At 34.5% G+C, this 26,817-nt stretch overlaps 1 protein-coding gene across 2 annotated transcripts in view; it reads left to right on the plus strand.

The window, feature by feature from the left end:
* Window positions 1-22,806, plus strand: part of DYNC1I2 (dynein cytoplasmic 1 intermediate chain 2) — a gene marked incomplete at both ends in the record, with an annotated part of 50,983 nt that extends 28,177 nt beyond the window's left edge. For both annotated transcript variants that reach the window (XM_084254946.1, XM_084254945.1), the window contains 11 exons: window positions 4,158-4,253; window positions 4,467-4,629; window positions 4,737-4,836; window positions 5,322-5,447; window positions 6,338-6,484; window positions 7,176-7,289; window positions 7,621-7,754; window positions 8,582-8,726; window positions 18,658-18,798; window positions 20,904-21,029; window positions 22,693-22,806. In XM_084254946.1, the coding sequence (XP_084111072.1) occupies window positions 4,158-4,253; window positions 4,467-4,629; window positions 4,737-4,836; window positions 5,322-5,447; window positions 6,338-6,484; window positions 7,176-7,289; window positions 7,621-7,754; window positions 8,582-8,726; window positions 18,658-18,798; window positions 20,904-21,029; window positions 22,693-22,806 (1,406 nt within the window). The remainder of the gene's footprint in view (window positions 1-4,157; window positions 4,254-4,466; window positions 4,630-4,736; window positions 4,837-5,321; window positions 5,448-6,337; window positions 6,485-7,175; window positions 7,290-7,620; window positions 7,755-8,581; window positions 8,727-18,657; window positions 18,799-20,903; window positions 21,030-22,692) is intronic.
* Between the last annotated feature and the right edge of the window lie 4,011 nt (window positions 22,807-26,817).

The raw sequence follows: 26,817 nt of genomic DNA on the forward strand, positions 1-26,817 counted from the left end.
GGAATTCCATCGAATAGATTCATGAAGATTTGTCTCTGCGTAAGATTCTCAATACTGAGTTTAAAGCTTAAGTTGTAGGAAGGTGAAATTAAGGGCAATGGATTGAAAGGAAGTGATTCAAAATGTTGTTGATTCAGAAAAGATAGTTATTTTTGAAAATAGTAAAGGAAATATCATTCCTATGTAGCCTGTATTTTTTATACTAATGGGACATTTTTCTCTAATATTCACATATTCATAATTATGAAGTTATGCATCAGTTGCATTTTGGTAGGTTAAATCATACTTTTATATGCAATAAATTTCCAGATTTTTACAACTCAGCAACTTCTTTGTACCATGAATAGTCATTCTACTTTGTAAGCCGGGAATTCTTCATAGGATATGTTAAAATAGATGCACCAGAATTATTAAACTGCATAATAAATTTATAGGCAGCAAATGTATTTTCTAAGCAACATTGCTGCTCTAATAATAGAATTTGTTTTTCACTTATGTTGAGAATTAGTGGTGATAAGTGATAGATTAAAAATTACCAGTGTTTAGTAAGGATTTTCTAAGCTCTTGCATACCTTTTAAATGTGTTACAATATTTTAAAATAATTCAAAGTATATTTTGTGGCTTATTCTTAGATGTCTTTTAAATGTAATATGACATACAGATGAGAAAACTTGCTCTGAAGACTCCTTCCTTCAGCTTAACAAAAGCCACCCATTTCACAGATGATTTAACTTTGATTAACCTACTCCTTTGTAACAGATTATTCCGACAACTGGAATTTCATTCTTTGGTGTTATTTCTAGGTGCAGCTTAATTTACACAACAGCTTTTCTTTCCATCTCACCAAAATACATCACAATTTTGATGTTAACGCAAAGTAAAAATTCAATGGTTCATTAAACCTAGTGTTAGCACTCATTGACAAGAGATTTGTCATTTTAAAAGTAACTGCTACTTTTATGCATTCTTTACTGCTCAGTTTATTTCCTTAGATTCACTGTCAGAGAAAGCATGGAGTTAACCACTTAGCATATTGCAATGAATATTCATCAAAAAATTGATGTGACATGGCAGTCCCATTTTTCAGTCTTCCTGCTCTCTTGCAGTCTTTTTCAGTTTTAAATATATTATAGCTTATCATGTAATAGGGATGAGCTTAGAAAATCTTTAGAATTGTGATACTATATTTTTGGTCATGTTAATAGTCCTTTAGTAGCTATCAGTTTATAATAAAACATCTTTGTTTCAGAAAAATATTCTGTAACCTGCTGTTACTGATACTAGACATATTTGTCACATATTTGATATATAAAGAGAATTACTTCAAACTAGCTTTATAATAAAAATCTTGTTTTGAATAATAATTTCCTATAAATTTTATTTAGCTTAACTGTTTTTATGATGCTTGGGCCTAAGTACCTATCATAATTTAAAAATCAGTTTTCAGTCTTTATTGAAAGGGAAGTGTGTACATTCATTCTAAAATAAAATCCTGAAAACGTGTATTTAAGTAGTTGATACTCATCATTCAGCTCCAACTAAAATAACCTCTATGGACAAACAGATGTGGCAAAAGCCATATAGTAGGCAGTTATAGATCACTACCTGACATACTTCATCTACATTTTAAATTTTAAACAGGAAAGTGTGTGTGTAAACAAGATCTTTTCTGTTAAATATGTAGATTATGAGGTCACTTAGCACTAAACTACTGACCATATGCATTATGACAGGAATTTGACACCTGTCATTGGAAATGGTACTTACAAGCCGTATAATGCAACAAAGCTGAGAGAGGAGAATATGATGTGGGTGGAGGCTGTAATTTATAATTCACAGTGCTCAAGAATGACCTGTCCAGGGTGACAAAAATCCCTATCTTTGAATTTAGGATTTACATACAGTGAACCCTAGTAGTAAAATTGACTAGGGTATCTGATAGTGTTAGCAGAGAATGGAAATATATCTATTCTTGGACTTACTGTTTAATTGAAGTAAATATCCTATTATTTTAAAAAGTCAATTTTTAATTTTAAGTATAGTTAAATTATGTTATTATGTTATACCTGCAGGTGACTTATGGCAAAATTTCATTCTGATCTTTGAGCAGTACTGAATGGAGTAGCTACTAGTTATACTGTTTTCAGATTAATAATCTGTTGTATATGAGAATTCATCTAAAAAGGAGTACTGTCTTTCTTTTTATCTGTGTGATTATTTTGCCCCCCCCCAAAAAAAAAGCTTTCATTTTTTTAAGTAGCACAAAAGCTGTAATTGGCATGCTTTGTAAGGAAGTGTCAATGTGCAAGAGAGTGGCGATCACTAAGAATTCTTTTACGTGTTCTTTCCCCTTTGCACTACCGCCTCCTCAGCGGGGTCACTGAGATCACTAGCTTTTCTTGAAATGGCCATTTTCACTGGCAGGTGCATTATACCCTGTATTTTCAGATTGTTTTTCCATTCTGAATGTTTGGCAGGTTGATTGCTCTGGCTGCATTGACGGAGAAAGGGCTGACAAATGCAGTTGGGCTGGCTGAAAAGACAGTGATTACTGTTTTCCTTTGTGGCTGATTGAGGCCCTTGAAAGGAAAAATTTTAACCTTCACCATTTGGTTCAAAAGTATGAGCATATATTGAAATCATTCGTGCCATTTATCCTAGTTCTGTAAACTTGTCAGAACGTAAAAATCGCTCAATTTCAAGTAATGTAGGATTGGCATACGTCATTATCATTTTGATTAAGTTGGAGGTTGTATCATTGTGTGCATTATACAGTGTCATTTAAAGCTTTCTTTCCTACAGGTACAGTTATATTTTTATTGCTTATACTATAGAGTTAGAAAGATTTTCATAGCTCTCCAAATCTAACACTATGTGTGTGGTTTGGCAGCTGGTGTGGCCTACAAGCTGCATTTTGTTTGCAGGGTAAAGGCTTATCTGTAGGCCTCCTGTAGTGCGGGTAATTGCACAGGCTCGCCATTGGGGAGAGAGAGGATTGGAAGCAGTCAAGCGGAAGAATGTTATGCCATCCCATTGCCACCTTGTAGCAGAAAGACACAATCCCAGCAGTGCCATCTGGTTCTTGCTATCTAGTCAGCTGGCCTGGCTGCTGGGACCATGGCTTGGCAGCTGGTTCCCATCCTTGACCATTCTTTTGTGTACATCATATATATGTGTGTTTCAGATAATTTTGAACATAGGTCAGGGAAATGACTATAACTAACAAGTAAAGTCTCCTTATTGAATAGGCTCTTATTACTTGAGATGCACTCTGCCGCAGACGCCTGCTGCCGTTCCCTATACAAATGACACATCTGTTGTTTAGGCAATAAAAATAAGCATTTTTGTCATAAAAATCCATCTCAATGTGTAGTGAAGAAAAGGTAGACAGGGTTGTACGTTCTATAACATTTTAAAATAAGTAATTTTAAGTTATTTTCTGGTTTGGAGATATCAGAGAACATTTAGTAAGAAAAAATGTCTTCTTATAAACACTGTATTATCTCAATATATATCTTTATTCAAGTTAAGAAAACATTATTTTAAGTACTTATTGCCACATCATATAACGGTAGATAATGAGACTTGCATTTAAAATGACAGAATAGAAAATGTGGTCTCATAGCTATTATCTTTAAAATCTGCCTCTCAAATAGCAACCTGAGAGTTAATGTAAGCCGTCTTTATGCCATATGAAGACCCATTAGACACTGATGGTTTCAGATCACAAGTAAGCAGCCAGCTCTGTAGGCTATTTTAGACATTTGATTTTCTTCATTCTACAGCATTAATGTGTCAGCATGCTACATAAAACTATGCAGGAGTTGCATGTTGTTCTGTCTGGAATGATAAATGCCTGCAAGCTTTTAGAGACTTCCATGAGGGAGTCATCTTAGTTGCTTATATATCTTATTTCAGTTCATGTAGCTATAAAATTTGGGGTGACTATTGATGAGATACCACATAGGTATATACAAAAATATTGCACTTAATTTTTTCTTTAAAATTGTGTTGATAAAATTCCTGTTATTTACACTTACTATTTTATTGGTGGCTTACTATTGCTTTTATCCATAGAATTGTGATACCTTCTGAAATATTACCTCAAAAGTTATCAGTTATTTTCATTAAATATTTTATTGTTCTCTTTTTTCAGATGAAGAGGAAGAAGATGATGTAGTAACTCCTAAACCACCTACTGAACCTGAAGAAGAGAAAACTTTAAAGAAAGATGAAGAAAATGATAGTAAAGGTATCTTAAAGAATTTAACTTTTAAAATTTGTATTGATTCCTATTGAAGTTTCTTTCATTTTTTATGTATTAAAGTAGAACAAAATGCTCTAATCAAAGAGTATGAGTCTGGTTGAAAAAGAATGTGTGGTATTCATTGATCCAGACTGTGATAGTGAGTTGACATGATTTGACTGACATAAATCAGACTTCAGAAAAACATTTCTTTTCCAGCACCCCCTCATGAGCTGACTGAGGAAGAAAAGCAACAAATCTTGCACTCTGAAGAATTTTTGAGTTTCTTTGACCATTCTACAAGAATTGTAGAAAGAGCTCTTTCTGAGCAGATTAATATCTTCTTTGACTACAGTGGAAGAGATTTGGAAGACAAAGAAGGGTAATTTTTAATTCCTAAAATTATGGTTTTAGCAATGTTAAGTTAATTTAAAATTAAGAGTGATGAGTTATAACACCAATTTTTTTTTTATTTCGTCTTTTTTGTAGAGAGATTCAAGCAGGTGCCAAACTATCATTAAATCGACAATTTTTTGATGAACGTTGGTCAAAGCATCGGGTCGTTAGTTGTTTAGATTGGTCATCTCAGGTACATTATAACAAAATTGATTGCTGTTAATTCATTTTCAGTTATAATTAGCAGGTAGTTTTATCTTAATTATGGGAACTTTGCATAGTTAAATCAGTATACTTAAATCAGTATATTTAAAATAATAATGGATGATGGTTCTACTGTTATACTCATTTTGTCTTATGTTCTGTGGAAGATAAGATTGGAAACATTGAAAACTCAAGATTTTATTTATGGCACAATCCAGTTTTACTCATTTCAGTTGCTTACCCACTCCTTTGGATAAAATTACACGACATTTTAATAAGATTTTAACATTAAAACACTTTAAATAACCAACTACTAATTTAAAGTACTAACATCTCAGCAAGTATAACACTTAAGTGTTAGGTATTTGCATATTCAGAATAATTTGATAAAAATAGTAGAGTACCTCGGAATATAAAACAGTTCTTATTATTCATAACACCCTATCCCTCCCTGCCCTTGACTCTTGCATGCAGTATCCAGAGTTACTTGTGGCTTCCTACAATAACAATGAAGATGCTCCTCATGAGCCTGATGGTGTGGCCCTTGTATGGAATATGAAATACAAAAAGACTACCCCAGAGTATGTATTTCACTGCCAGGTAAGATGATCTTTTAACAGGCTTCTCCAAGTTTAAGAATTCATTAATGAATTTAGACAAGTGCCTTTTTTCTTTTCTTGTCAACATAATGATTTCATTGGATTGGCATTTGCTAAACTACCCCATATTTGCAAACAGATGTTAACAGAAAACTGAAGAGTTTTCAGTTCAACATGATCTGCCTTTTGTAGCTCTTCTGACATCTTTTATAATGTTTAATCACACCTAAAGTCCTTTGCAATTGTGATTTTCTGTTATTATGATTGATTGTATAAATGGAATCTTTTATAAAATGTCTTTTCTACAGGGAATTTCTTAAAAACTTATTTGCTGAATATACAATTAGATGGTTGGCCAACTGAATTACTTATATATGGCCTGAGGAGTTAGAACTAGATAGTTTTAAGTAAAAACATATGTTTGAAGTAGGAAACAGATGCAGATTTTTAAAGCGGATTTAGTGAAAGGCTAGAATTTACAAGCCTTCTCTGATTGCATGCTATAATCTTTTAATGATATTCTGAAAAAACACGTTTTACTGAATCAAAACTAGTATATACTCTGCTGTCAGTTTATTGTCAGAGGCTAAGGCAGAGCCAGTTATCTTTTGGTTTCATATTATAATCAAATGATACAGTTTTTGCTTTCTTTGAAAAATTGCTTACACATTTATGTAAACAAACTTTATATTTGGGTTTTTAGTGAAAACTAGTCTAAAGATATATTTTCTCATATTCTGATAGAAAATAAAAATTTTTAATGAATTTATTGTTTGGATAAAACTTCTAATACCTTGTAATAAGGAGGAAATGTTTTAGGTACTAAATTTATTTGTATAACTTGTCAGGCTTCTTCCATTTGAAACTTAAGTATAATAATCTTATTTGCAGTCAGCTGTGATGTCTGCTACATTTGCAAAATTTCATCCAAATCTGGTTGTTGGTGGCACATATTCTGGCCAAATTGTGCTGTGGGATAACCGTAGCAATAAAAGAACTCCAGTGCAAAGAACTCCACTGTCAGCTGCTGCACACACAGTAAGTAAAGAGGTTGTTTCCATTGGATTTCTATACTCCTTCATCATTAAATACTTAGTGTCCATCAGAGTAATCTTATAATGTGTTTTCTTTCATGTATGAATTCCTCATCATTTAGCAACTAAGAATAGAGGCCTTTTTTCTCTATTTTTGGAAATCTGTTTTATTAGAAACTCATCTATTTTGTTAGTAACTCATTTTTCTTCCGAGACCACCTTTTGCTAAGCAACAGAATAGCATCAAACTTCAAATTAAGTATATGCTCAAGATACGGAACTGGGGCTTCCCTGGTGGCACAAGGGGTTGAGCACAGCATTGTGAAGCTGTCCACAGCCTCTTCAGTGTGAGTTCGATCCCCGGCCAAGGAGCTACCCAACTGGCGCAGCCGACCTCTCCTGATTCACCCGCTGTTCCCCTCAGCAGTGTGCTTTGTTCTGTCTGCCTGTTCTGTTCCCCACTCTGTCTCTGGTGAATCCTCTCACCTCCCATACCTTTGGCCTATACCCCAGTTCTTGTAATCATAAATAAATACATCTTTAAAAAAAAGAAAAGAAAGATTTCCAGGATCTTTAAAAAAAAAAAAGATATGAAACTGTTTTAATATCACATAATTCTATGACTAGATAGTAAAAATTGTTTCATTTTTGGTAAAATAACCCCTGAAAACTTCCTTTAAAATATCTTTTTTTAGCATCCTGTATATTGTGTAAATGTTGTTGGAACACAAAATGCTCATAACCTGATTAGCATCTCTACTGATGGGAAGATTTGTTCATGGAGTCTGGATATGCTTTCCCATCCGCAGGTGGGTTAAACTGAAACTTGGTGGCAATATTGTTACTTTTGTAAGACCTGAGGAGTTTATGAACCTCAGCCTGTAGACTTTAGGTTTTATAAACCCCAGTTTGTGTTTCTCATAAACTGTTTTATGATAGTATTATGATAATAGTTTATAAACCTAAACATATATAAGTATAGTTAGTTTGATATTTATTTTCAAACCTGCTTCATTTAATCAAAGTAAATTTATGTTAATGTGTAAAAGAGTTGTTTACTAGACAATTAAAACTAGAAATTTTTCTATAAAAATTGCAAATTGCAAGTCACAAAATAATTTCCTTAATTTTTTAATGTAGGATAGTATGGAATTGGTCCATAAACAGTCAAAGGCAGTAGCTGTGACATCTATGTCCTTCCCTGTTGGAGATGTCAACAACTTTGTTGTTGGGAGTGAAGAAGGTTCTGTGTACACAGCATGCCGTCATGGCAGGTAAACTAAACTGAAATTTGCCATTTTAAAAAATTCTACCTTGAATAATCTCATTAAAACATGTTCACCTTGTTTAGGTAAAAGTCTGTCCTAGAACCACTTGTTATTTGTGGTAAGATTTTTGAATTTAGTATCTAAAACTAATACATTTTTCTTAAATGAAAGCTTTTCTGAATATGGTCTGAATGTGTTCTGGATTTCATAGTTTGTGTTATATTGTGGTCTTGTATGTGTATATATGCTCATAAAAGTTAGTGGTAGGAAGTAACATGCAGCAGTTACAAATATATTCCTGTGCCTTATGGTGACCTTAAAAGTTGTAAATAAGATTTTCCTCTATTTTTCATTTTGATTTATTTGGACTTTGAGCTTTAGTTCAGTTCTCTTGATAATTGTACAGTAATGTCACGTACACATTTTAAATTGACTAGTATTTCTCCTGCTGTTCAATCTGTTTTGAAATTGTCTAGCTGTACCTTATCAATTGCTTCCTTAAGAAAAAAAAATTGAGTGTCCAGATTTCATCTCAAATACAGATCACCTTCACTTCAAAGCTTTTGATTTAAAAGTAGCCCATATTTTCTCTCCAATGTAGTGACCCTTTGTCTCCATTCCACCACAGATAGTGGACTTTTGAGTTCTGTTGTCAACAGCTGTTGGTATTTATAGTTCCAAAATATATTTACTGCTTTAGCATAAAAATCAACATAAGGTACTGACTAGCATAGTTAAACTTGTAAAAATTATGTTAAAGGTTGCTATATAAACCCATAATAAGTGGTCTATTTATAAGAGATTTCCCTAATATTTTCACTTTTATGAAATAGCAAAGCTGGAATCAGTGAGATGTTTGAGGGGCACCAAGGACCAATCACTGGGATTCATTGTCATGCAGCTGTTGGAGCAGTGGACTTCTCCCATCTTTTTGTCACTTCATCATTTGACTGGACAGTAAAACTTTGGACAACTAAGGTATCTAAAAACAGATTTCTGCTCATTTGCTCAGATTTCTGACACAAGGTGGTGCTCTAATACTATATTGGAAAGATATAACTTTCTAATAGCTTGGAAAGATTTACTCAGAAATTACACAGATTTACTGATAAATTACACAGAAAAGAAGGAACTGCTAGATGTAATTTTCATTAAAAGTATGCTAACAAATTCAGTAACCAAACATATAACCAAAGACCAGTCTTTCAATTTCTTCAGGCTCCCCAAGTCCAAAAAAGTTTATCCTGAACCGAGTTGGGAAAAATATCTTGAAAATCTCACAAAGCACCTCATATACCTGCCATACAGTCCAGCACAAAAGACCTAAATTTGCTCTTGGGAGAGCTTTTAGAGGCTTGTTGCATTTTATAGTGGCTCAGTTTTTAAAAAAAAACAAAAAACACTTATGTTATAAAGTCTTTTCTGATCCTCTAGCAGTTCTAGATTAATGTGACATAACCCCATTGAAAGTCTCAAGGCAAATCCAGGTAGGGAACTTCCTATAATAGGTCTTCCAGTTTCATTTGATCCCATTTTAAAATTAGAGCGCCTTAAATTTGCTGTCTAGTTTTCCTGCAGTATTACATTGTAGTGCATATTTGTACTATCAAGTTGTTTAAATTGCGTATTTTTTCATGTTTGCGTCTGCCTCTTCCTAAATGTTAACCTTGTGAATAATTCATCATGAGACAGTTAGAGACCATATTTTGTTCACTTTCTTTGAGAAAACCTAATGGTCTTAAGAGATGATCTTCACTATTATAGTGAACTCATATTTATTTATCAAATCCTGGCCTTGGGAATCTGGGATGAACTCACTGTCCACTCTTGTTCTTGCTTGATACTATCTTTCAGTTTAATATGAAGTGATCTTTAAAAACTTGGCCTCTAAAAGCATGCCTTTTAAAAATTGAGCATTTTCAGGTTTGGCATTAGCACAGATAAAAATAGCAACTTAGGGCCTCCCCGGTGGTACAGCGGTTGAGCGCTGGGTTGCGAAGCTGCCCGCAGCCTCTGCAGTGCATGTTCAATCCCCGGCTGCTCCCCGGCCACCAGAGGAGGGTCCCACATGGCGCGCAGACCTCTCCTGCTGCCCGCTGCTCCCCTCAGCAGTGTACTTCGGTCCTTCTGCCTGCTCTGCTCCCTGCTCTGGCTCTGGTGAATTCTCTCACCCTCCCGCGCTTCTGACTGTACCCAGTGCTTGTATAAATAAATAAATAAATCTTAAAAAAAAAATAGCAACTTACCTTAAGTCTCATGAAGAATACGTAGAAAAGTGCTTAATGCAGTGTCTAACCTATAGTAGGCCCTTAACAATGTTCAGTTCCTTCTTATCCCCTTCAAAGGTATCAGAGAGCCTGAATGCATTTAATTATGTTTTCTTTCTTGGGTTTTTCTTGAATTTTTATTTTTTTAATGAGATTTATATAAAACAAAATAGGAAAAAGTAGAGGAAGATTCTTTCAACTACAAGCAAAGAATTGCATAATGTAGGTAATAAAAACCAAAGCAAGAAGCAGAATTGGAAAATGAAGTCAGCTGTTTCTCTATAGGCTGCAGGTATTCATGTAAGTGGCTCCATTCTGGATGTGCTTTCACCTTGTGGTCCTTTATATAGACACACAGGAGACAAAACATCTTCATTAGGTTATTGGCCAGCTTCCTGTTTTGGTAATTGAAAACATCTTTTATCTACTTGAAGACTTATTATTTTAATATCTCAGAGCTTTAGTTTGACAACCTTCTTTTAGTTTTAAAACTGAGACTTCCTTTTTTTATATTTATTACCAGTAGGATGGAAGAGTTCATCTTGCCTAAACAAGCATAGAACTTTTATATCTGTGGTAGCAGATTGATTGATGGCTTGCTTTTGTGCTAGTAGTACATAGCTGATTCATGGTGGTTCAGCCATCAATGTTGTTGATGTATTTTTTGTTTTTGTATTTTGCAGTTTATTAATATAAAACTACCTCCAAAAAAAGAGTGACAGATAGGCATGTCTCTTTGCTAATTAGGCTAAGTGTCTCTCCCTTCCATGAATTTCATATATTCATTCAACTCTTCATACCTCTGACTCCCTTATACACTCCAATGAAAATGGTCAAAAAAGATGGGCCAGCATAAAACAGGGCATATTTATACATGCCCAAGGGCCCTCTAAAACTGTCAGAAGAATTACCTTGTAACTTTTCTGAATACAAATAGTTCTACTCTGTGAAGGATAGAACAACAACAGTTTGTTGAGTAAATATTTATTTGTATATTTGGCCATATCATGGTTTACAATGTCATTGTTTTGATCTTGGATTTACATTTCATGGTTAATTGTGTTGCTGGTGTTTGTTTCTTCTATGAGGGAAAACTGCTCTCCAACACAATGATAATCAATAGTAGGTTGTATTTTAAAATAATCTCTTATTAAAAACCTTCTTCTAATTCCACCTTAAGCTTTTTTTTAACGTTAGAAAATTTATTTTTTATATTAATCTTTTTTTTTATTTTTTACATCATTGTTCATTTTTAAACAATATTTACTTCCCCCCACCCCCTCAGGTGCAGTCCCCATAGAATTTCCTTCACCAGTGCACCTGTGTACCATCAACTCAGTCCCCTGTGCTCCTCCCTCTCTCCCTCTGATCCCTTTCCCTCCTCCTCTGTAGTATGTCTCTGATTTATAATTGTCCATTTTTGCTTTGTTGTGTTTTGCACTGTTATTATTTTTTTTACACTGATGTCTTCTTTGATTCCCCTATATTCCTGCTATAAGTGAAACCATGCAATATTTTTCTTTTTCCTTCTGGCTTATTTCACTGAGCATAATTCCTTCTAGTTCCATCCACATTGTTGTGAATGGCATGAGTTTATCTTTTTTTGATTGCTGAATAATATTCCATCGTGTATATATGCCACAGCTTCATGATCCAGTCATCTATTTTTGGGCATTTGGGTTGTTTCCAGGTTTTGCCTATTGTAAACAGTGCGTCAGTAAACATAGGGGTATAGGTGTTCTTTTGAATCAGTGTGTTTGTGTCCTTTGGGTAGGTCCCTAGTAGTGGAATTGCTGGATTGTATAGTAGCTCCATTTTTAGTAGACAGAGGAACCTCCGGACAGCTTTCCACAGTGGTTGGACCAGTTTGCACTCCTACCAGCAGTGTAGGAGAGTTCCTTTTTTACCACATCCTCACCAACATTTGTTGTTGCTTGTTTTTTTTGACATGTGCCATTCTTACTGGTATAAGGTGGTATATCAATGTGGTTTTAATTTGCATTTCCCTGATTATCAGGGATGTTGAACATTTTTTCATATGCCTGTTGGCCATTTGCATTTCCTCTTTGGAGAAATGTCTTTTCCCCTTTGGAGCTGGCCTATGCCCCAGCTCTTGTATGCATTAAAAAAAAAAAAAAAATCTTAAAAAAAAAATTATAACTTAAAAGACATTTCTTGACTGGATTGTTTATTTTGTTTTTATTGAGTCGTGCGAGTTCTTTGTATATCTTTGTGATCAGTCCCTTATCAGTTGACTGGAGTGCAAAGATTTTTTCCCAATCAGTGGTGTCTCTCTCTTTTGGCTAATGTCTCTTTTGCTATGCAGAAGCTTTTCAGTTTGATGAAATCCCAGGTGTTTATCTTTTTCTTGACTTTCTTTGCTTTGGGTGATGAGTCTTTAAAGATGTTATTGCGGTGTGTGTCTTGTAGTGTTTTACCTATATTTTCTTCCATATATATTATGGTTTTAGGTCTTATGTCCAGATCTTTTACCCATTTTGAGTTGATTTTTGTGCACGGTGAAAGGTAGTGGTCTAATTTCTTTTTTTTGCATGTGATGGTCCTGTTTTCCCAGCACCATTTATTGAACAGCTGTCCATGTTCCACTGTATATTCTTTGCTCCTTTGTCAAAGATCAGTTGTCCATATATGTGGTTTTATTTCTGGGCCACCTTAAGCTTTTTAAACCAGTTCATGCTCATGAATTTAACAGACTGAATGTTTTGTTCCTCTGCCTCTACTTTATCAGTGCCCCCATAAAATAGAAGAATGAATCATTATATATTTCTGTATCTTTGTGTCTTTTAAGATTTAGCTCTGTCCCAATAGCCAAACAAAATACTTTCTTTTTCTCTCTTTTTACATTTTCAAAATACTAAATTTAAAAATTCGCAACAGAAACACTTTGGCAGGCCTGACAAATGGCAGGAAAAACTTGTGAGTTGTGAAAGCTTCTTGAAGATAACCTGAATATGTCATTGGAGTGTGATTAACAGTAGACCTGGTAAATTAGTTTAATATTCGACCATGTTTAATCATACTTGTTACAGATTACTCTTGAAATGTACGAATTAATTACTTGGGGGACAGAATGTTTTAATGTATATACAGGACATTCTAATCTCAGAATACATACCTGAATTATATTTACCATAAAGTGACAAAGCTAAGATTATTGCAGTTTCTTAGAATAGGTAGTTTTTAGTCTTTTGTTGTCTATACAGTCTTTAAAATATTTTCTGTGATGTGTTAAATCTTTTTGTTATTTTAATAGCTTGCCTAATTAACTCTCAGAAAATACCAGCAATAACAAAGTTAAATAGCTCTTACCAATGTTTGGAATAGTAGCTATGCTCATGTTAGACAAGTTAAAATAAACAACAAATACTTTGAAGTTGGGGGGTATTTCTTAGGGATGGCTAACTGACCATTTGGACCCAGTCCTCTATGGCACTATTTACTTTTGTTACTTGCTGCTGATCAGTGTCCAGCCTGTCCCTTGCATATTCAGAAACTGTTTTGTCAGTCTAGTAGAGTTGATTAGTTAAGAGTGCTGGCTGGAACTAACAAGCCGCTAAGACACTGATATATTGGAGAAGGCCAATTATTAACTTAACAATGAGAAACAACTGCCAATGGCCCAGATACTCATGCTAGCTGGACCAGCTCATTGTTACCCTATAGGTAATCTACATGGGAAGCCAAATTATAATCAGAAGATTGCTTGTTGAGCAAGGAATTAGAACAAAAGAAGTTTTCTAGTTTGAATGTTTAATGATGTCAAGCAAAGATGGCCTGATTCATTCATCTTCACATAGAGATAACCTTGCCGTGGGTGGTAATTCTCAGAATCATTGGCTGAGACTCTCTTTCTCCTGGACAATGCTTGAATTGGGCACTATTTTCATTTTTCTTGTAAAACTGTGCTTCTTGTATTGTCATATTTCTTCTCAAAAAGTTAGTATTTTCGTTCAGGTTATATAGGAACCATTTCTTTTTAAAGAGAATCTGTCTATTCTGTTCTGATTCAAGGAAAAGCATACTTATTTCTCAGTTTTCTGGAGAACATCTTATTATCTTCATGTATTTACTAGAGAGGAATTCTTTTGGATATCAATCTAGAATTCCCCAGTTATCCCAGGAAAGTATAGTTACCATATTAGTTGCCTAGAGCAGCCATAATAAGTTACCACAAACTGAGTGACTTAAAACAATGGAAGTTTATTCTCTCCCAGTTCTGATGGCTAGAAGTTCAAAATCAAGGTGTTGGCAAAGCTGTCAGAGCTTCTAAGGGGATTTCTGATCCTATGTTCTATGCCTCTTTCCTAGCTTCTAGTGTTACTAGCAATCTTGATGCTTATTGGATTGCAGCGCTCTGGTTCTGCTTCTGCCATCACACGGTGTTCTCCCTGTTTGTCTTAGTGTCCTCAAATTTTTCTTCTTTCAAGACAATGGTCAGCTAGACCTAGGGCCCATTCTAATGCAGTGTACTGCATTTACCTCAGCTTAGATTGATTAAATCTGCAAAGACCCTATTTCCAAATACTTACTTACAAGATCTTGATAGTCATGAATTTGGGTGGAAACACTATTCAACCCAAAATATAACCATAAAGAACCCAGGAAAAAAATATGACTTGTCCTTTGACCATACAGTGTTTAGTTACACCACTGTGCTTGTTCAAATACTGTCATACAAAAAATGCCTTTTGTTTTGATTCGTTCGTTTGGTGAATATGTTTGCAAACCTTCTATGTGGAAGAATTTTAGAGCTGAGGTGATCTTTAGTTATTATCTAGTTCAGTGGTTCTCAGTTTTGATTGCATTAGAATCATCTGGGCAGTTTTTAAAATTTTCAGCTCTCAGTTGGCACTCTAGACTAACTGAATTAGAAATTCTAAGGAAGCTCAGGCTATAGCATATTTTTTTACTTCTCCAAGGTTGTGAGGATTATAGTGCATGGTCTAATTTCAGAATCATTGATACAAAACTTTTTGTTTTGTAAAAAAAAAAAAAAAAAAAATAGAGGCCTAGAAATTAAAATCAGTGCAATCAACTCCACCTGTCAGAATGGTTGAAATGAAAAAAGGTAGACAATACCAAGTTTTGGCAAAGATACAGAGAAAGGGTAGCATTTACATGCTACTGGTGGACTACAATTTGGTAAAGTCACTTTGGAAAACTGCTTGGCAATATCTAGTAAAGCAGAAAGCATGTACATCCTATGGTCAAGAAAAGTGAGTGTTTATATCCATCAAAAGACATCTAAAACTATGCTTAAAGCAGCACTATTCATAACCACTGACAAGCATTTTTCCAAAGTTGCCCTTTCTTTGTATTGCATTGTGGTTTTAATTTGCATTACCTTGAGACTAATGAGTTTAAGCACCATTTCATGTATTTACTGATTATTTGTGAAGTGCCAGTTCAAGTCTTTTGACCATTTTTCTTTTGATAACCCCTTTGAAGTTTATGTAGATCAATATGTACTCTTAGAGGTGAGCATGTGAATGTGATAGTGAAAACTTCTAAGTCTGATGGGAGACCATAAAATTACCCAGAAACGAAATGTTCTTGAAGAATATATTATATTCTCAGGAGTAATAGACCTCAGCACAGTGCTGCTTATCACTGCTGTGCATCAGAATCACTAGTGAAGCAACACCAGAAACACTAACAAAGTACATCCAGGGTTGGCCCCTACATCTGGATTTTTTTAAAATCTGCAAATGAATGTGATTTCCATCCTAAATTGAAAAACACTATCTCAGAGTAAGACTTAACTTGCCATTGTTGCAAGTGAGAGTTATAGGTAAATAATATTCTTAAGAGGGGAAAAAAAAACTTTTAGTTTGTTTTAGCTTACTTTTAAGTTTATTTAAATTTTTACTTACTAAAATTTTGCTTTCTTAATTAAAAATATTTTGGTATTAAGAAGGTCATGCTATTGACATTTACTGTCATATCTGAAAACGTTAAATCCATATTTAAAAAAAATCTTTTTACAGAAAATTTCAAATAGACACATAAAAGCAGAGTGACAAAATAAAGAAGTATTGTACCCATTACTTACCTTTTACAGTGTTCAATACAATCTTGTTTGATCTGTTTTCATGTGTATTCCCTCTATCATACCCCATTTCTGTATTATTTTAAAGCACACCCAGACAAGTAATATCATTTATAAATACTCAGTGTGTATCTCTAAAACAAATCTGTTTAATAAAAAAAAAAAGCTATATACTAACCCCTTCCCCTTCATGAACAATGATTCCTTAATTTTATCAATTATTATTGAATTAAAATATTTTTTACTATTTGTTTGAAGCAGGATACAAATGATGTTCCTATATTTTTGTCCGACATGTTCTTAAGCCCCTTTTTTATTTTTTTAAATATATATATTTTTTATTTAAATTTTATTTTTATATTCCCCATACAATTACAACCCCCTTATTTTGACCCCAACCCCTCCCCATCCCACCCCATACCCCCCAAGTGTTAAGCCCCTTTTTTAAAGTAGTTATTTCCTTTCTTCTCTTCTTGCTTTGTTGTTATTGAACAAGAAACCAGGTTGGTTGTCATGTTAGAGTTTCTCAGTATAGAGTTTCTTAGCATTCTTACAGGATTCATATTATTGTATATAGTTGTAGATTTTCCATACTTCTGTAAAGAGAAACTTACCCTCATGAATTACTAGGTATTCCCCAGTCACCATCTCTTCAGTCTTTTTGGTCATCTGAAGCTCACTCTGCAGTTGATTCCTCAGAAGGTATTCATGAGTACATTGCTCACAAAGTTCTGTCTGATTTTAAAGGTCAAATTGGCCATGCTTTTTTTTTTCTTCTTCTTTTTTTATTTATTTAACTTTTTTTTTTAAAGATTTATTTATTTATTTATACAAGCACTGGGTACAGTCAGAAGTGCGGGAGGGTGAGAGAATTCACCAGAGCCAGAGCAGGGAGCAGAGCAGGCAGAAGGACCAAAGTACACTGCTGAGGGGAGCAGCAGGAGGCAGGGGAGGTCTGCGCGCCATGTGGGACCCTCCTCTGGTGGCCGGGGAGCAGCCGGGGAGCAGCCGGGGATCGAAACTGCTCTGCAGAGGCTGCTGGCAGCTTCGCAACCCAGCACTCAACCGCTGCACCACCAGGGAGGCCTTCTTCTTCTTTTTTTAAATTACCACAAGTATGTTACTCTTGTTTCTGGTAGAGCATTGTTTAAAAAAAAAAAATGTCTTCTAATAAACTGATTTTCTTTTCCTTACTGTGACTTCATCATCTTTAAAAGCCTGGATGATCAAATGATTTTTTTCTTTAAAGAGTTGATTATCCTAGATACACAGAATCTGTATGACATGTAGTTTTAAGCTGTCCTTTATTTTAAGAGAATGCCCTTAAATTATTATGTTTTTGTATATGTTCAATAGTAGTACCCATTTGTTTTTCTTCTTCAAGAGCTGCTATTATAGGGATATCTTGCTAATGATCTTTTTTAAGCCTGTCATTTTTTCACTTTATCTCTTCTTTCTGTTTTTTAAATAGCAGTGTATTGAGATATAATTCATACACTGTAAAATTCACATTTTTAAAGTGTACAGTTCAGTATTTCTTAGTATATTCACAGGCATAGGTACTATCACTACTATCTACTTTTAGAGCATCTTCAATTTTCAAAAAGAAACCCTGTGCCCATTAGTAGTTACTTCTCATATTCCATCACCCAGCTCCTAGAAACCCCTAGTCTACTTTCTGTTTCTATGGAAATGACCTATTGTGAACGGTTTGTGGACATTTCATGGAATCACAGAATATGACTGGCTTCTTACACTTTACATAATATTTTTTAAGGTCCATCCATGTTGGATAACATGTGTCAATACCTTCTTTATGGCCAAATACTATTGTCTTTGTATGTTACACCACTTTTTGTTTATCCATCCATTAGTTGATGGACATTTAGGTTGTTTCAGCTTGGTGGCTATTATGAATTACACTGTTAGGAACAGTCGTGTACAAGTTTTTGTGTTCACATATTCTTTAATTTCTCTTGAATATATACCTAGGAGTAAAACTGTTGAGTAATATGGTAACTCCATTTAGCATTTTGAGGAACTGCCAGTTTACTTTTCAAGACAGCTGCATCAGTTTACATTCTGGTCAGCAATGTATGAGGGTCTGATTTCTCATTTCCTCCCCAATACTTACTGTCTGTCCTTTTTATATAGCCATTCAATGGGTGGAAGTGATAGCTCATTGCAGTTTTGTCTTCTGGTTTTTTGTAGTAGATGTCATCTTTGGTTTTGTTATCTTCATTGCTTTCTGGGTTTATGAGAGTTAAAGGAAATTCAAAATGTATATATACTACCATGCTATCATTTTCCCAAAATCCTTTTATCAGCAAATGTTCTTAAAGCACATTCTATTACTTTTTTAAAATAGTGTTCCTTTTTTTAAATACTGTATGGTTTCTTCAAGTTAAAAAGAAAATGCAATACAACAATTGGTTCATTGTTCATAAGCTCCTGGTAATTCTGTAGTGAAACAAGCTTTTTGTAGGCTTAGTTAAATATTATAAAGTGTTAATATACCTGTTGAATATATGTCATATTTTGAATGTGCTAAGAATCAACTTTTCCCTTTCAGAATAACAAGCCTTTGTACTCATTTGAAGATAATTCAGACTATGTTTATGATGTTATGTGGTCACCCACCCACCCAGCCCTGTTTGCCTGTGTAGATGGCATGGGAAGGCTGGATTTGTGGAATCTCAATAATGACACAGAGGTAAGCTAAAAAAAATAATAACAAAAATTGTACTGAAAAATAGAAAGTTGGAGATTTGTTGAATAACTTGTGAAATTCCTTTTATCTCAAGGAATGTAAACAGGCTCCGTGATTGTAGCTTCAGCACAAAGAAACCAAATAAGCTTTGTACCCCAAATAATAAATATCATGCTGTGCAGAACTAAAGGAAGAAATAGTGTTGCCAAGAGCACTTGGGTTTTTTCCTTTTGCTTCTAAAAACACTACCATGTCTCTAATGTCCTGACAAAGTCTCATTCATAAGGCAACTGGGATGTTTTTCATTCATAGGCTAGAAAGCAGATAGTTTCTGACGATTGAAGTATGTTAACCTTACTTCTCAATTTCTAAATAACCTCTTAGCCTTGACTACACAGTATCTCTTCCATAAACATTAGTATTGACTTATTTTAATGGAGGAATAATGCATTTTGATGACATTTTCCATGAAGGATTGAGAACAAAGTATTTCTGTTACTATAAAATGAATATAAAAACCTAATTGCTATACTAAAATCATTTACTGGCAATGAAATTTAACTGCAGCTAATACTCATTTTAGCTCTGTGTATTTTCACCAGTTTAGGAGGGCTTAAAATGTTCTTAGAATTCTGTATTACTATGTGGTAGTAAGAAGTGACATTAGCAGTTTATCCATAACTATTATTGAGGAGAAAGTCTCTTCGTGCCTTTCCCATGTCTCTTCCTATTTCTGATGGTATCTGTTCCAAATTCCTTGAAGTAAAATAGTTGATTACACAAGGCAAGGAAGCTATAGATTGGAAATGTAAGCATTTTAAGACTATATAACTGCTATACTGCTAGGAAAATGTATCAAGCCCTGGCTAGATGATTGGCCTTGACATGTCTAGCTATCTAGAATGACACACATTTTATCTTCCTTTTTTTTTTTTTTCTATAGAGGCATGTTTTATTTATTTGTTTGTTTGTTTATACACGTACTGGGTACAGTCAGAAGCACGCGGGAGGGTGAGAGAATTCACCAGAGCCAGAGCGGGGAGCAGAGCAGGCAGAAGGACTGAAGTACACTGCTGAGGGGAGCAGCGGGCGGCAGGAGAGGTCTGCGCGCCATGCGGGACCCTCCTCCGGTGGCCAGGGAGCAGCCGGGGATCGAACCGGCGCCGCAGAGGCCGTGGACAGCTTCGCAACCCAGCGCTCAACCGCTGCGCCACCGGGGAGGCCCTCACATTTTATCTTCTTAATTTGGATTTTGGTAATAGAGATTTGCAGTTATAATTCAATTGACTATTTTTTCCCATAATGGTTAACTTAAAGAATATGTGTAAATATGACTTTTCTGTATAACAATTTTGACATTCTGGAAGGTTATATTGATTATTAGGAGGTGAATAATCGCAGAAGGATTATTTTTAAGGTTTCATATTTTTAAAAAATTTTATTGTGCTTTTAGTCTGAGTCAAACATGGTATGTTTGCTCTTGGTGTGGCAAATAAATTTCTTTTTCCTCAGCACAGAAGCAGCCCAGTGAAATTCCTAGGGGCTGGTACCATTGTGTTGATGCTATCATCCTGCCCTGCTCTAGACAGTTCACAGAAACAGGACCTTAGGAAAGACCCAGTCTGTACCTTCAGTAGGAACTGTTTCTGGGAATTGTGAATGAAATCACAGGTTTCCACTGACAGAGACACAAGCTATAAAAGTAATTCCTGTCCTCTCAAATTGAACTATAATCTGTTTATGAGGGATTTTGCAATGTTTCTTTAAAATGGGGATTTGGCCATCTGTTTTCAAATAGGTTGATTTCTTAAAGAAGTTAAAACAACAAAGAATCTTTATTAAAAAGAAGCTCTTTCAAAATGATGTACCGAGTCATGTGAGAATTTCTTGTATAAGGATTTCAGTTATTTTCCCAAATCATTTTCAAGGATTGACTATAATGTCATTCATCATGTATCACTGAACAGGAAGAAAGTTGGAAAAATTATCTGTTTTCCCCCTTTGTTTTTAAAAATGTAGCCAGATTGGAAGAAAGAATTACTGTTTTACATGTTTATAGAAATCTTGATAACACTCTTAAAACTGCACTATATTTTAAATGACTTTAGGTACCAACTGCCAGTATTTCCGTGGAGGGTAATCCTGCTCTTAATCGTGTAAGATGGACCCATTCTGGAAGAGAGATTGCCGTGGGTGATTCCGAAGGACAGATTGTTATATATGATGTGGGAGAGGTATGGGGCTTACTCACTGTAGTTTTGACATATCCCTTTAGCTTTCACAATATTGTAATGAAAGTATCTTTGTGACTAATACTAGTCTTTGAGGTTCACAGATTGTATAAACCATATGGTTATAAAGATAAAACTTACTTTCTATCACAGAAGTGACTCTTGAGATTAATTTTCTTTGTAAACTGGATCCCCTGTGTCCCTGTGCAACATGTTCTGAGGCAGGTATTACGTTAGAAGACAAAATTATGCATTGCTAGAAATTAAAAATTCTTTAAGCAGGAGAAATTTGGAGTTATGGTTGGAGCTTGGGGCTTTACAGAATGATACTCAGGTGAAATTTTATTTTTCTATGGTAGTGGGTGTGGCATGGTAACATGCATCTGGAGAAGTATGAACCTGTTTCCCTAAACCATCCCCCTAATTTACAATGTTGTAAATTAATGTTACTTCAAAAAGAAAAAGTTACCAAAAAACATTTTTCTCCGTACTCATAGATGTATTTGAGTCAAGTAGTAGAAACCAGAGATACCTTTTGAGAGTTGTCTGATGACTGTAGGAAATATGAATCTTTACTCTTGAGACTTGTAGCAAAGCCATTATCAATGAATCCAAAAGGAATTGCAGCTCTCTCATCTTCAGTACTTGGGTTGACTGTATACAATGCCAAGGATTTATTTCCTTCTTTTTAGCCCTGAATAGCGCCATAGTCACTCTTTTGTTATGTCTTATGATTCACCATCCTCTTTTGACACCCCACCACCTCTAGCAATTGGATCTGAAGGGAGGTAGATTGAATCATTTAGAATAGCCAATTATCCACACAGATGGAAATGCTCTGTATTTGCACTATCCAATATGGTAACTGCTAGCCACATATGGCTATTTAGCAGTTAAAATGTGGTAGTACAACTGAAGAACTGAATGAATTTTTTTTTAAATTTTAAGTAATGTAATTGTAAAGAATCGTGTGTGGCTAGTAGCTATCCTACTGAATATCTAATCTAATAGGCTAGGATTTAGAAGCAAGCACATTCATTTGCCACACTGAATGCTTGTGTCTTAATAGGAAAGTGTCAAATACTTCCAATATTACAGTGACAATTATAAAAAATGTTGGTCATCGAACTGCTTTGGTAAAGCAAAATAATTACCTTTTTTTGAGGGAAGAGCCTCTTTTACCCCTTTGCTACTGACACATCACTGAAGTGACAACATACTTTCTGATGAAGGGATTGAGATATTAAGAAAAGTATTTTGCTCTGAACAAAAGTTCTTACATGAAACCAAGTCTAATGAGCCGTGCTTCAAAAACTATTTCATGTTAGGGATAGTACAAGTAGTAGAAATTTTTAAGGAATTCCTCCCCACCAGAAAAATTCTGGAGATAGTACATAGGAGTTATATTTACAGAGCATTATTGTTATTCTCTCTTGTACTGATGGAGATAATGGCCAAATCATTTCTAAGGTTGTCACAACACACTTACGAATACTGTCTGTTGTTTTGAGATGTTGTAAATCATTGCTATAGTCCCTATAATTATGGGAAGGCCAGGCAGGTCAATTATTACTTTTTAATGGAAGATTTATTTGAAAACAAACTAAATAATAGTAAGATGGTCTTTTATTTCAGTGTACATAAAACATTGTCTTTCTTTTAACAGCAGATTGCTGTCCCCCGAAATGATGAATGGGCACGATTTGGACGAACACTTGCAGAAATTAATGCAAACCGAGCTGATGCAGAGGAGGAGGCAGCCACTCGAATACCTGCTTAAGCTCCTAAAAAGGGGATATGTAGCTTTAGTGGATTTGGGGAAGACTTGAAGTAGATCCTGAGACTATTTGCATGCTTCTGTCTAAATGATAATTAAAAGGAAATTTTGTGGATTAAACTGTGGATTTAATACAGTCAGCAAATCTTACAATGTCCCTTTTTATATAACATGTATCTTGTTTTGGATTTGTGTCATTTTTAATATAGCTGATTGACTTTACAGAATGCAGCCTTTTCTGAATTCTTATATATGGGTGTTAATTTGGTATTAGTTACTCTTTTGACTTCTTTTCAACTTATGATACTATATACAGTTTTTTTAAAGCACAGATTAAATAAGTTCTCCATATTTTTAAATAATCACAATTCCCTGTTTTACTGAAAATGTCTCACTAACCATAATATATAGGAAAAGTGTTTATTCTTAGCCATAGCATGCATACATCTATCAAAGTTCCATTCTGGTATCCTTTTTCTTCTTTATAATTCATGTAAGAGCTATCTATAAATAAAAACAAATATGCTTTAACTTTTAAAATTTTTGTTTTGATTTACTACTTATAATTTAGCTTTTCTTATAAAGTGTCTTCATATCTTCCCTTATGCTCCTGTTGTAACTAGCTACCTCAAATCTTACTAAGCTTTGTCTGAGGATATATCATATAGTATATTATAGATTTCCCAATGCATTATGAACTGATGTTTAGATAATATGCCAGTGAAAAAAATTCTCCTAGGTTAACTTTTGCTTTATTCCCATATTTTCATCCAAGATATGTTTAGTTTAAAAATTAAATAGAAAGCTGCCTATTATTTTCACTGATTGAAATGTGTATGCATATGAGCTTTTTGGAGTAAAACCTCCTTTAAGAGAAATTGATTTCATGGTTGCAATAGCCATGAAAGAAAAATGCTCAATTGAACTTAGTCTTTGAATCTTGAGATATGTTATCACAGCCTTATCTATCTATAAGTCTGAAAGGTAAGTGACAAATATCTAAGAATTAGTGTTGAAATCAGCACATTTCAGGACTAGAGGGAAGAATTATCAGATCTTGATCTTACCCACTTTAAATTGTTCCTTTCCTTGATACTGATCTCTGTCATTCTAAAGCTTAAATATCATTTATTCAACAGGAAGAAAGGAAGGAAGATTAGAAATCAGAATCTGGGGACCTCCCTGGTGGCCTAGAGGTTAAGTCTTATCACTATTAACACTATTGTCTGACTTCAATCCCCAGCCAAGGAGCTAACCCACATGTAGCCCAGCAGTTTCTTGTCTGCTGCTCCCCTTAGCAGTGTATTTCAGTAAATCTGTCTGTTCTGCTCCCCACTTTGTCTCAGGTGAATTTTTTCACACATCCTCCCACCCCCATCGCTGGCCTATAGCCCTAGTTCTTAAAAAAAAAAAAAAAGATCGTTTGGCTTGATTTTTTTTTTTTTAATTTACAAAGCTCTCTTGGGAAATAAATTTCCAATTGAAAAACTCCCTAACTTTGAGTATTGCTAGCATGTAAGAAATAATTGACCAGGAATATTAGACCCAAACACTAATTCTACCTCTGACACTCATAAGAAGTGTGACTTTAACCAAGTTTTTCTGTCTGTGCCTCATTTTATCTTGGTATTAAGTTTAGAGTTGATTTCTAAATTTCCTCCCACCTCTAAAACTACTAATTATAATTATTTCAGGCAGGTCTCCATTTTTATATATTGTTTTTATAAATTGACAGCTCATCGTTGCCTATTATATATCAAAGATAAAGTTTTCTTTATCAACAGACATCCAGATTATCTTATGGTAGCTATGTCTGAGTCAAAAGTTCGATTTCAGCATGATGATACTGTCTTTGGATAGAAAAATTCATGTAATGACTGTAATAGGTACTGTCTTTGCCCTCTTTAAAAAATGACTACGAAAAAATAATTATGACTAAGGTTGGAAATCAAGAGATATAGCAAATCATTTGCTCATTAAACTAAAGTTGATGTGTTCGATTATGAAGAATAAAATTGGTAAGTATTTGAAAAATACCTGTCACCAAAGAGATTTTGCTTTTAGGGACTAAGTTCTCCCCCTCCAAATCCACCCCAACCCGAAGTACAATATGAACATTTGTCCACTCAACTTTATATTTTTAGGAACACATGAATTTATTTTTTTGTTTTGTTTTATATTAATTTTTTTTTAATTTTTTAACATCATTGTTCATTTTTAAACAATCTTTGCTTCCCCCCAAATACATGAATTTAATATAAGGAATTTTTTTTTTAAGATTGATTTATTCATTTTACACAAGAGCCAAGGTACAGGCCAGATGGGTGGGGGAGGGGGAGAAGATTCACCAGAGACAGAGTGGGGAACAGAACAGGCAGACTGATGAAATACACTGCTAACGGGAGCAGCAGGCGCAACAGGAGAGGTCTGCCGTGCCATGTGGGACCCTCGCCGGCAGGCCGGGATTGAACCAGCGCTGCAGAGGCTGCGGACAGCTTCACAGTGTGGCGCTCAACTGCCTGCACTACCAGGGGAGTCCCAAGGAACTGTCTTTTAAGGTTGGCTATAATAGCAAGAAAGTACTAAGACTCAATTTTGATGTCAAATCTTCTGACAGATAAAGTTCACTACATAAATGTAGCACAGCTCTTCATAATTTCAGAGATGAAAACCTTATAATTTTGAAAATTTTTCAGTTATGGAAATTATACCTATTAACAGTTTTCCTTTTTTTCTGGGTGGAAAACAAAGACGTAGTTTCCTGGCTAATTTCTTACATGTGTTTGTTGTTTGGTTATTTTATTTTTGAATAAGAAGTTAAGAATTATAGGCTACCCTTTGCTTGAGGACGAATACTCACTTTTACAGATAATTAACTTGAAGTAATGTCTAATCATTTTTTTGGTATCATTTAAAACAACTCATTGATAGAAGCTGTTTTCCAGATTATAGATCTTTTTTCCTATACACTAAATACAAGCAAATTATTACCTTTTCGGGTCAGTCAATTGAAGAAATTGACTTCGTACAGAGGAAATTGACTACATATAAAATATTGAGATAATACTGAGGTACTGTATCTTGAAGGAAGGTAAGTAGTTAAGCAGGGTCCTAATCTTTCAATATTGTAAGAACGTTGATTCATTCTCTTTTGTACTATTACTGAGAGACGAAATGAAGGATTGGAATGAATGAATGAAAGAAAATCTGGTATGAAGCATATTATTTTTCATCTTTCTATTGAGCAATGCATTTTTAAATATCTTTTCAACAATTTTGATATTTCAACACTGGCATTGCGATAGTTTCTAAATAAAAAAAACAGCTGTACAATTAGATATATGTTATAAAAAATAGGACTCCAATTGTAGCTGCAGCTGCTCAATGGTAATAACTGAGTTTTTCAAACATGACAGGGCAACCAAGGTGTGGTGTGATGCCTGCATCTCGGGCATTAGTCTAGGGTTGAAAAGCCATCTACTTTGCCTTGATTGATAATTTTATGATGGGATTCCCACAGAAATATTTTTTAGAGATCTGGTTTACAGATTCTAGGGGCTTAGTACTACTAAGGAACCAGAAAGTTGCCCCAAAGACATGAATAAAAGGACACCCTTTTGAAGCAGAAAGTTAAAATGAAAAACACTCTTTTAACCAATTTCTCCAATCGACTGACCCGAAAAGGTAATAATTTGCTTGTACTTAGTGTATTTTATTTTTAAAATCCTTTTCACATTAAAAAAATACATTGTAGAAAAAGATCCTACAATTAAACTAGAATGCCAACTGGAAGATTTTGAATAGTCATCACATTGTGATGCTTTTCTCAGTAGGCTGATGATCTCGGATCTTTTGTTGGACTTTAGATGCACAGATTCTCTTTCTGCCTGCCATGTTCACAATTCACTACCTCCTTAAAGTTTGAATGGATTTAGGGTATTTAAGTTTTCACTATGCAGCTTCTAGGCACTGATAGTTCAACATAGCCAATCAGCAATCTTTTGCAAACTTTTC

The sequence above is a fragment of the Talpa europaea genome, assembly GCF_964194135.1.
Source record: "Talpa europaea genome assembly, chromosome: 1".
Classification (NCBI taxonomy): domain Eukaryota; kingdom Metazoa; phylum Chordata; class Mammalia; order Eulipotyphla; family Talpidae; genus Talpa; species Talpa europaea.